This window comes from Patagioenas fasciata, chromosome 1, assembly GCF_037038585.1.
Source record: "Patagioenas fasciata isolate bPatFas1 chromosome 1, bPatFas1.hap1, whole genome shotgun sequence".
In the NCBI taxonomy this organism is placed as follows: domain Eukaryota; kingdom Metazoa; phylum Chordata; class Aves; order Columbiformes; family Columbidae; genus Patagioenas; species Patagioenas fasciata.
The window spans coordinates 186,153,606-186,164,879 of NC_092520.1; the positions used below are offsets into that span (position 1 = coordinate 186,153,606).

The 11,274-nt window shown below is 39.6% G+C and overlaps 1 protein-coding gene across 11 annotated transcripts in view; it reads right to left on the minus strand.

Annotated features, from left to right (window-relative positions):
* Window positions 1-185: 185 nt before the first annotated feature.
* Window positions 186-11,274, minus strand: part of DOCK4 (dedicator of cytokinesis 4) — a 236,737-nt gene continuing 225,648 nt past the window's right edge. For all 11 annotated transcript variants that reach the window (XM_071803296.1, XM_071803295.1, XM_065836787.2 and 8 more), the window contains 4 exons: window positions 10,202-10,274; window positions 7,593-7,706; window positions 6,577-6,638; window positions 186-3,288 (listed from right to left, as the gene is read on the minus strand). In XM_071803296.1, coding sequence (XP_071659397.1) covers window positions 2,863-3,288; window positions 6,577-6,638; window positions 7,593-7,706; window positions 10,202-10,274 — 675 coding nt within the window. In that variant the 3' untranslated portion in view covers window positions 186-2,862. The remainder of the gene's footprint in view (window positions 3,289-6,576; window positions 6,639-7,592; window positions 7,707-10,201; window positions 10,275-11,274) is intronic.

An 11,274-nucleotide genomic window follows, 5' to 3' on the forward strand; every position in this document is an offset into this window, starting at 1 on the left:
AGAGGTACCAGCATCTCAAATGCAATATTTGAATACAAGATCATCCTACCCATTAAACATACATTAGGTAATATTCAAGCTATTGAGTGGTAACAGCAACTTGTTCTTATAGGTCCTCTTATGTGAGCTTATAAATTACTCACTGTCATCCAGAAAGTGATAAAACTACATTTCTGAGTAATACATAAAATTCAAATAAGTCCTTTATTTACATTAGGTTTTCAAGCGCTGGGTGTTGCAACATACATAACAAAATTTCATACTACATTTTTTATAGGAAATCAGGTTGAAAAGCTGATCTACAGAATCAATTTGTCAAAATTGGCTAAGCAGAAAATACATCAGCTTGGTCTTAGAGTTCTCTGTCAATTTTACACTGTCTGCTAACGTTCAGACTATCCTGATGTCACAGTTATAAAAACAGAGCACTCATGCAGGTTAATTTACAGGGAACTCTCCTAGTAAATTTTACATTCTTCACTTGTTCAGAAGAGCAGGTCAATACTCTCCACATTGTCTCACAAAGCCGCTTCGAATCCAAATAGGGAGAAAACTAGATCCATTGGGAGTTTTTTAACAGAAAGAAAACTGGATTTAGCAAGACAGGGAGTCAGAACTTTATAATTTGGCTTGTTGCAGAATTAATTTCGCATTCTGTAGAAAATAAGTTGTATTGTAAAGATTAATCAAATCACTTTACTCCATATGAACATTACGCAGCAACCAATATGAATGTCTAGGTAAACGGAAACTTCATGAAATGTTTTGCTGCAAAGCTGACTTCAGTAATGCACGCGAATGATTAAATCATCAATTCTGCTCGCTGCCAGAAATAAAAAAAGGCTTTGGGAGCAAATAACACTGATTCATACTGTGCTCAAGTATTAGTCAACAAAATCTATTAAACTATACAAGGGTGAAAAAAAAAAAAACAAACCAAAGCAGCTTTGTTATCTTACTTGTGACACCTTATTTAAATCTCAGGCATTACCTTTTTATACACGCATAAATACGTAGCCTTCTACACCTTTTATGATGTGGTTACAGACACAAAAACGCTATAGTAGAAAGCAAGACCTAGTTCAAGGAATTTCAGACTTTGAATCAGCAAGATACAAACCTAAAATTCATATGTTCCTTTTCAAGTTAAGAATACTTTCACTAAAACATAAATATTTTAACATATATTAATTTTTCTGACATTCAAAATTGTAAAGTCAATATGGCAGAATTATTGTTAAAAGCACATATTTACAAATATTCTTTTTTTCCATACATAAAGTATTTGGCATAATAATAACAATCTTACTGCATACACAACTGTTTGCTTTTTCACATAATGGTACACTCCTTATTAAAATTTACCAATTATGTACAAAAATACTTGAACATTTATTATAGAAAACCTCTATAACTACCATCAACAGCTTGTAACTGCTGAAGATTTAATTGAGAGAATATAAAAAGTGGTCACTTTCTTCCAGTTAAACTATCAACAAATCAAACACAGCTAAAATCAAGATGAGCTTCCCAACAAAAGAGGGAGAATATTTTTAACAGCATGATTTAAAATGCAGTTCACACATCTGTTCCCAAGCACATGTTAAACAGTCAGTAAAAGAAGATACAAAAAATACATACAGAAGGTGCCTTTTTCTTTTCCCTCTCCACATTCCTACGGCTTCCAGAGCTCCTCAGATGCCAGTCACTAAAATACAACCTAAGGCCAAACACCATTCTCCTACATAAAGATGATGGTGATGAACTCAAGCTAAAAAGCAAATCCAAAACCTGACTCCACTGGTACATACACATCCAAAGAGCCGTTCAGAATTTTTGCTAGGTTTTTACATCATTATTAATGACCTTTGCAATTAGCTTTTGAAATATATTGATTGATATCTGGTAATCTGCATTTTTTAAAAAGTGTTTATTTAGTGTATTGCTCTTGGTACTAGTCAGTACTGATTCTTGTACGCAAGTTAAATGAACAACTCATTTGTACCTATTTCATACACAGATTGTGTTTTAGGGTAAACTTTCAAAAAGAGCAGAGAACTTACACTAGCAGACTGCTAGCTTTTTAAAAAAAAACAAAACCAAAGCAGGAAAACAAAAACAAAAATCAACCAACAAACCATTAACTGGAAGAATAAAAGTAAATTGCACCTCAAAAAGAAAAGGATGCGTCAGGTACAGTGATACACTAATACAAAAAAACCTGATCAGGATTCACCAGAATGATGCTGTAACGCTGAATGAAATGAATGAAATGCACGTATTTTCATAAACCGAGTGTGTGTTCCAAAAACTCCAAACCACATTCTTACAACAGTTCTCTGCAGTATAACTTGCATTATATCCGAGTTTTTCCACAGACATCTGAAATGACCAACCTGTTCATTGGATAAGAGAAACAACTTTCAGCCTACTTGCAGAAACATCCTAGTCTACAGACTACTTTGTTAGAAAGCGTGCATTTATCTCTAGTAGTAAAGATTCAGTCAGTATATTCCATATTTTGTAAGAAGCATTCGGCTAACTCAGATGAGAGTTGTAGGGTTTTAGATTAGATTTTTAAAATAAAAATAAAGTACAAATAAAAGCATTTCTCAGTATTTACCATCATGAAATTAAAAAAAAAAAAAATCCTCACATTCATGCTTCCTATAATATCCGCCAACCTAAATTAGTAATTTCATTTCAAATGTGCAACATAATATTAATAAGCATTTCAAAATTACTCGAAAGAAAAGGTGGGTGAAATATTAAAGTGCCTAACTAAACGCATTTTACCATGTTTAAAAAATAGTATTTCTTAAACGGTAAAGAATTGGGGCAATTAAATATAAAAGTGGCTTCTCAGAGCTGAGAGACTTTGCGGGGCAGAGGCCTAGGCCGGGGCACCTGCTCAGTCCTCCTGCTGCTGCTGTTCTCCAGGTTGTTGGGCCGGACCAGCTGCGGCTTGGGCGGCAGCGCCGGCGGGTCGGCCGGCGGGATGGAGAGGCTGTGAGGTAGAGGAACGGGGCGCTTCAAAGTCCGCTCGTACACGCTGTAAGGCGGCGGGGTTTTGCTTTCTTTTCTCACAGGCTCCTCAGAAACGCTGTAGCTTGGGACAGTCACTGTTGTTTCGCTGCCTTGGCTTTCAAAGCCCGACGTCTCTGATGTGCTACATCGGCTGAGCGAAGAGATGCCGCTGCTGTAACTCCCTGACAGCACTGGGGAGTTGGATATGAGCCCCGAGGAATGATACTCCACTGGAGACGGTGTGAATGACTGCACAGACCCCTGCTCAAAAGAAAGCGCAGAAAGATTTACCTGGAGTAAACGAGGGGGAGTGCTTCTGTGCTCAGACTGAAAACACAGATCATACAGATTCTGAGGCTTGATAAATGTAAACGGTTGCATCCCCGTTTAATTAAAATCTAGTAAGAAAACAATAAAAAGCTCATTTCCAGAGTGACTAGGTGCACCTTACACAGTGCTCATGCCAGTCATTCATGTAAGTGGAAGCAAAACTGTGTTTAAATGTTATCTTACTATCATAATACTCTGGAAAAATCTGGAAGCCTTTAAGAAGCGGCCTCCATTTTCCTAGCTTTCAGTGAAATGCAGAACCCCGCACAGCGCCAACCCAGGGGCGTCCTGCCACCTAATGCCAAAGCACAGGAGTTACATCCCAGTCACTGCTGCTACTTCAGTCTCTCATGTTCCAAGTCCATTTTCCAAAGCTTTTCCTCATTGTTTTAGCGCACCGTCATGCAATGAAAAGTGCATGTACATTGTGGCATCATTTCTGAGTGTGCCACAATACCACCGTCGGAGGTGAAGCGCAGAGCGGATGCCCGGCTCAGAGCTGCTGCTGGGCTCCAGCCCCTCTCACGATTCAGAGGCAGCAGCAGGAAGGTGTGATGTGAGGCATCGCTGCTGCAGACAGCACCTTGAACCCCACTTGCTCCACCCTTCCTGTCCCCCATCTCCCAGGCATTCCTTGGGCACACTGTGCTGCTTGGACGAAACACAAGACATCACTGCGGGCCCCAGAGATGAGGGTCCAACAGAAGGCAAAGGTTGCAAATGGCTGCACCAGCAGCCTTGCAGGTCCCTGGAGGAAGATGAGGGATGGGGAGCTGAGGGTTCAAGCGGCAACAACAGTGCTGACGAAGAATAGTGGGCAGGGACAGTAAAGTCCTACCTAAAAACATTGAGCAGTTCTTTTCTAGTGAAGCAATTTCAATTGAAAACTCCAAAACGTTAGACCATACTTTGCAAGTTGAAAAGTTAATGCAACATATCTGATTTTGACTGGAGCCATCTGAGACAATCTAGACTTAAAGGCCTCAAGCACAGGCTACAAAAGGATGGAAAAATCATGTCAAAGACAAACATCTCATCCCAATTCTTGTTAGACTGGTTGGCGCTCAGCTGCTCAGCTTGAGGTGAGAGTGTGAGTCATGCAACAAAGGATGGGGAGGGGAAGAAAAGGAGAGGGGCAGGGATGTACAGAGCTGGCTGCACTGACTTTATGCTGTTGTGATAATCTTATTTATCCATCTAGGACTGGATCCACAGTGGACTGAAAGCAATGGAAAAAAAATATCTTCATTTACATCATTGGGTTTTGTACTAAGATGGCCTTCTCTGGCAGCACACAACAGTTGGAGCAAAGGCTGAACACTGAGCCCTGTATATGGCTAGGGAAAAGCACAGCAAGTTTTATTTAAAGCTCAATACATGTTGAAGACATTTCAGACATTGCAAGAAGCCTGTGTAACTACTTGTTTCAAGTTCCATTCCTCTGCATGGGAGGACCTGCAGCTGTGCTCCTATCCCCACTAGCATCCAGGATCAAGGTTTTCAAATAAATGATGTAATTGGTTCAAGTTCCAAGAACACTTGACACTCAGATTAAGTGAACACAGATAAGACCTTTGTTTTTGTCATTCAGAACAAGAGCAAATATGTGTAAACCCTGCCTGCTTCAATGTAGGAGCTGAGCAGGAGTAAGCACTTGGTTCCTGACAGCAGTGCAGACTGCTTGTACCAGTAGTGAGTAAGAGTCTAGACCCCAAAACAGTCTGGAAATTTACAGATGCTCAAAGTGAGATCCAGCAACTCTCAGAAGTATTCTGGGCCAGCATTCCTCTCCCAAGCAGCAATCCAGACTTTGGCTGTAAAAGGCTTAAGTTCTGTCCAGGCCTTTAGAAGAAAATGTTACGACGAGCTTGAAACACCCCTAAGAATCATTCAGGAACAGAGAGGAGTTGCTCCCCTTTCTTACAATATCCTAATGCTCTGAAGAGCTTCCTAGTAAGCAGTCAGTGTGAAACCTGAGACTGGTGCCCACTTCAGCAGAAGGTACACTATGGTAACAGGACTACAGGTCACTCTGATGGCCAGCACAATTGTTCCATGCTGAACCTGGACCATGTGCAGCCACAAATGGAAGTGTTACGGGCTCAAGTGATGACAAACAGAAGACTGGCTGAAGACTTGTGATCAGGGACACCTCAAGGGGAAAGGAGGCAATTTTGGGTGCCACTTTCTTCCTCAGGAGACGTGAATCCCTGCAGCATTAGTTAGGCATTGGGTAGCCAAGGGGCCAGTTTGGCAGGGTTGCCTCCCTCTGCCCTTGCACCCAAGTGCCTGAAGCATGAGTCATACTCCTTTCTATTTGCTCTCCTTCCAGGTTGTTGACCCTCATGTTTCTAACTGCAGAATTATCTCACCTTCAGTGAGGTGGTGTAGGCTATCCCTGAGACTAATGTACAGTCCGTCAGTACTGGGGTTTACCTGGAATATGCAGGCTGTGTGTTTGTGTCCTCCAGTGCTGAGAAAGACACAGATTTCCTGGTCAAATTTTTTAACCAATAAGCAGTGTGCAACAAGCAGGTACCAACACATTCAAATATCATGAAACAGAAATGAAGCCTGCTTAGTTTAGCCAGGATCCCCAGTTGCTGTAAGTGTTTAACTGCCAGAGAAGATTCAATGCTTATTCACAGCCTGTATTTGATCGTTTGCTATTGTCAGGCTTCAAACTACTTCCAACTTCTTACACAATCCTGTTGGATCGTTCTGCAGAGGCAATGGATATTAAAATGACTGAAACAGTGATTACTCCCTAACACACCCTCTAATCCAACAGCTATGGACACTAGAAGAGTAAGAGGAATGGGTTGCACAATAGGTTCTTCTTAGCTGGCATCTCCCCTTTTGCCACTGTCTGAGACAGAATTCTGGACGAGGCGGATCATCGGGTATCTCTCCCATTTATTTATTACACTCTCTTCTGTCCACTGACTCAGGTGAGCTTGATTATCCAGCTAGGTGAGAAGCCTAATATTGAAAGGCTAAAGAGTCTAAAGACTAGATTTCTTGCCTGTAGTTTTGAAAATCTTCGGAGCGGTTGTAATTGTTATGGCTACTTACTCGTGTGATATTTTTTTTTTTTGTATAGGCATTTGATAATAAAAGGGAAAAAAATGTAATCCCAAATAATGGATAATAAACATACACTATCTACCCAGTAACACATATGACCCACCCCACAAAGACAGTGCAGTAAGACAGTACCTTCATTGGTGATCTGCCAGCAGGAGAAGGGGAAACGGAGGCTATGTGTCTTGCTGGTGATGCTGTAAAGTCAGAAAGATTTCAGTGCACTCTTGGCATTACAATCTTTGCTAAGAAATCTTTTTAAGTGGATAGGAAATCATTCTATACACAAGCATTATCTCTGGTTCCCTCTAGGTACTTGCTTGATTGCTGCATGTAGTTTTTGAAAATTTTTTATTTTACTTTGTTCTCAGGATCATCTTGCAGTACAATCAATGATGTATAAGAAACTTCGACATTCATATTTTCTGACAAATTTTGTTTTCCTTCCAAATGTACAGGGTACGAATGAACAGGGTTCAAAACAAGTTAGTGTAATAAATTTTCCCCTCCTCTTTTTCTTCTTCTCTTAAGAAAGATATTATATTATGTAATTGTATGTCAAATAAGAAAAAAGATAATACATACTGTACTACATATAAAATGCTTACTTCTAAATATATTGTAAATATGCCTGGACATATTTTGAGGCATGGGTCTAAAAAACAACAAGCGACTTCACTCCCTTGAGAACATTTATATTTATAGTATCACTTAAGCAGTCTTTCCTTTAAATGGAAATTAATCTTTGGAAAGGAAAATTAGTTACAGTAACAGAACTAATGTACTTCCATGATTGCTGTGTGTTTTCTGGTCAGTAAGATTCTTTGTGGTTAATGATCATTCCTGATTGCTAACCTCAATTATCATAAGATCAAAGATTAAATTTGATCATCCTCCCTAGTACCAGCATGAACTGTCTAAAACTACTCAGTTGTTAAGTGAAGGAACAGAGTATTAGAAACAAAACACTACACAGAACATTAATGAGATGAAAATACCTGTGGAGGCAGATCTATAGCCTTCCATTTAAGTAATCAAATAATAGACTAACCTGCCCAAGAAGCTAAACATTAATCAGAGTGGAAAGAACCTGAGCGCTCAAGTAGATCACTTTTTTACTGGAACTTAGCCCAAAATGTCCATTAACTCACCAGTCTGTGCAGGTCTTGGTGGTACAGGAGGAGATATAAGCTTTCCAGTTTCTGATGTGTTCCTTGCTTCCTTCCCGCTGTCCAGGCTCCAGCTGCTTGGGGTGGTGTTTACAGCTGGAAGAGAATGAAAAACCTGGCATAAGTGTCAACACTTCCAGCCCTCTGACTTGCCTTTATCCATAAGGGTAAAAATACACAGAGTGAAAATGTTAAACAACTTAACAAGCGTGCCTGAAAAACTCTCATGATTACATCAGCCTTTGAAAAGCTCTTAAATAATGGCTGTCAATCTTCTGTTTGCCTGATGTATGCATCTGGCCCTCAGGTCAGTTTGGGACTGCAGAGCAGCTGGGAGCATCAACAACAGGAGCAGAGATAGCGCTCTGGTGCACTGCAAACCCAGCCATGAAGGGAGATAAGCTTGAAGCCTGTTAATATAACCAGTTCATCTTTGCATCAGACTCCTCTTTAAAGGTTTCTAGGAGGAGGGGAGCAGACTGTTCATAAACTCTTTCAATTAACATGTTTTATATCCAGAAGGCACTAAAGAAAGGAACTCTCCAAATTCCAATCCCCATGCTTCAGAAGGCTTTCAGTGCTAACCCTCTCTTGTCGCTCGCATAGGCTACAAATTCAGCATTCAAAGATGGTGGAAAGAAGGGCACAAAATGGGGGGAGTAAAAATTGAGAGAAATGAAGGTGCCTGAAAAAAAAAAAATCAAATGAAAATATTATTGTGGACTAAGAAGCTGTTTGTAGCCATGGTCGAGCATCTCTCCTTGACCATGTAAACTGACTATCACCTTGACATGTATAAAACTGGCTGTTGTATTTGTCTGTGTGACTTTTATCAAATTCCACAACTTCATAATTGAATGATCCCATAAGGCCTGGAACAGCTGCCCTAATAGAACTGAACTGGATTATCTCAGGTTGTCAAGGCGCCACCAGATTGGAAAGAAGTCAGATAGACAGAAAGACATGGTATTTTGCACAGACAGGACAAAAACTAACTTAAACCCCAGATTTTTACTTACATGTCCTGTAAAAAAGTGGGGGAAAAAATGGTTCAAATCTCCTTCCTTCCCTACCCCCCCAAAAAAACCACCAAAACCCAATGGGTTTCCTTCTTGTCTGCTAATTTCATAGTTGTGAATAAAGAACCACATGCAAGGACCCTGTGCTCATTTACAGAAATGAAGTGAAAAGTAAAGTATTGTCACTAACTGATGGTATCAATTATTGGTATTATAGCAACACCAAGGGCTCCCAGGAGGACTTGAATCCCACTATACCAGTATATACCAGCCTTAATAGAAAAAGTACAAGTACAAATAGTATTTGTTTTTTATCTGTAACAATATTGTTACAGTATAATTGCACATTAGTTCACCCTGATAACAGAGCACAGAATATCTATTTTCTAAAGGAACATTTTGCCTTTTTATTGCCAAAATATGCAATACAGTGTTTGCTTTTTATTGTGGTTGTCACCTAGCAGAATAGTTTTGCCCTCATTCTAAAAACGGCTTGGCACCAGATCTGGGTACTTCACATGCCTGAATCTCTTGAAAAGCTATTTTTTTAAGTCTTCCAAGCAGTCAGTTCTTTGGACTGCTAAAGTCTCCAGGAAAGAATATTTTATTTTAACAATTCTGTAATGTACTTGGCTACATAGGCCAGTGGAAAAGTTTAGCCATTATCATGTTGATTTATTTCATATGTTTTTCAGCCCTGTGAAAAATCTGACACTTGAGCTTTCATAAAAAATTTGGACGCAAAAATACTTCAAAAAATCAGCTTATTGACAAAAACCTGATTCCTGGTCAGTTCTTGTTACAGTTTATTCTCAAAGTAATTATTTTCAGTACACCTGCTTTACTGTATCCTTTATTCAGGGTACAACAAGGGCAGCACATACTGAAATGATGGAGTATATTATGGATGCGAAGCACATAATGAAATCTTAGCTCAGGCACTGTGCCAACAACACTGAATTTCCCCATGTGCAAAATTATAAAAGGCAATATTTTGTCTATGGAAATTCACAGGTTTCTCATTTACTCTAATGAAGACCAACCAACCAAACAAACAAAACACAAGAGGAAAACCAAAACAAAACACAAAACCCCCCATCAAACCACGAACTGATCTTTTCCATCAAAGCGTAACCAAAAGCACAGTGACTCAGATTTGGTAAAAAGGACTTGCAGGTACCAAAATTCATTATTCTCTCCATCTCTTCAGCTTCTCTCTGCCCCGGTCTCCAGAAGTTCATCTGCAGGGTTCACCACCCAATACGTCTCTTGAGCAGCAAGGGCAGCTCTCCCAGGCTGCCTGCTGCAACCTGCTGCTCTGTCACCCCCTTCCTCCAAACCCTTGGGCCCTTCTGAGTGAAACACTCCGTTCAAACAAACACCACGTTCCCCCTTTTTTGGCAAAGTGTTTTGAAACTTAGAGTGTTAGCATAATTTATTAGTTAGTTAGAATGCTTGTACACTTGGAGATGACAATATACGCTCCAAAGACTTAGCATTCTACAGGAATATGACAGATTAATTATGTTTTCATTGCTTCCAAGTTTGGTATGGTGCAGAATTTCCACTCACCTTTGTCAGGGCCGGGCAGATTGGAATCACTTCGTGGCAAAGCACCATCTCCAATATGATTAAACAGCATTCTCTGTAAATTGAGAACAGTATGGTTTATGCATAGCTGCTGCTGTATTTCAGTAGCCTTTAAGAAAACAAATATATTTTTGTTATTATCCCCACCACACAGGTCTGCTTTGGAAGTAGAGTGATAAACATCACCTAAGAACATAAATGGTTTAATAAAAATATATGTATACAAATAGGGAGTAGACTAGCTTTCTGAAAACTGTACACACTGGAGTCAGAGGGAGGATTATTATGTACTGAGTTCTGACAGTTTCTAGCTCCCTAAAAAACAAAATACGGCTCATTCCTCAAGTGGTATCTTGATAGATTAGTAAACAAAGGCAGAGATGGATTTGCAATGATTTCATTGCAGAATCAGGATCTGAACAAGGTGTAACATTTGACAATATTCAAGTTATGGCTGTTATCTTAGAAGAGCATTGTGTATTACTTCCAATCCTGACTTTTTTGGTAGCAGTGTTCTCATTTCTCTTGTAGATAAGAGCCAACCTATAAAGTGTGCTGTCTTTCCTTTTCTGAATATTTTTTTTTTTAAAATCACAGTCCATTAAAGAAACAATTTTAAAATTCGCCTAGTTATTTCTTTTGGCACAATATAATGCAAAATAATCCACAGGGTACTAGTTTATCTTGATAACAGATGTAAACAGCATACAGTTAATCCTACAAGTAATTCAGTTGTACTTTCCAAAGCAAATAAGAACAGATAAACTTTACTTTCCTTTTTTTCCCCTTCTGCAAGATCAGACAATCAGTGAAATCCAAATCAAATCAAATCACATTCTTCTATTTCCTTCTGGTGTTCACAGAGGCCCACGCTGAGTCAGCGAGGCACTATGCTGTGGTTCCACAAGATGGCAAACCCAGCTGCAAAGTAATTGTCATGGATCCAACGTTGCAGCTTCGTATTACAAAGTGAGGAACAAATACCTGGCCAGTTCAACTTGACTTGAAACTTCTCATAAAGAGAATGCTTTGGTAGACTTTGAGCTACCCCAGGT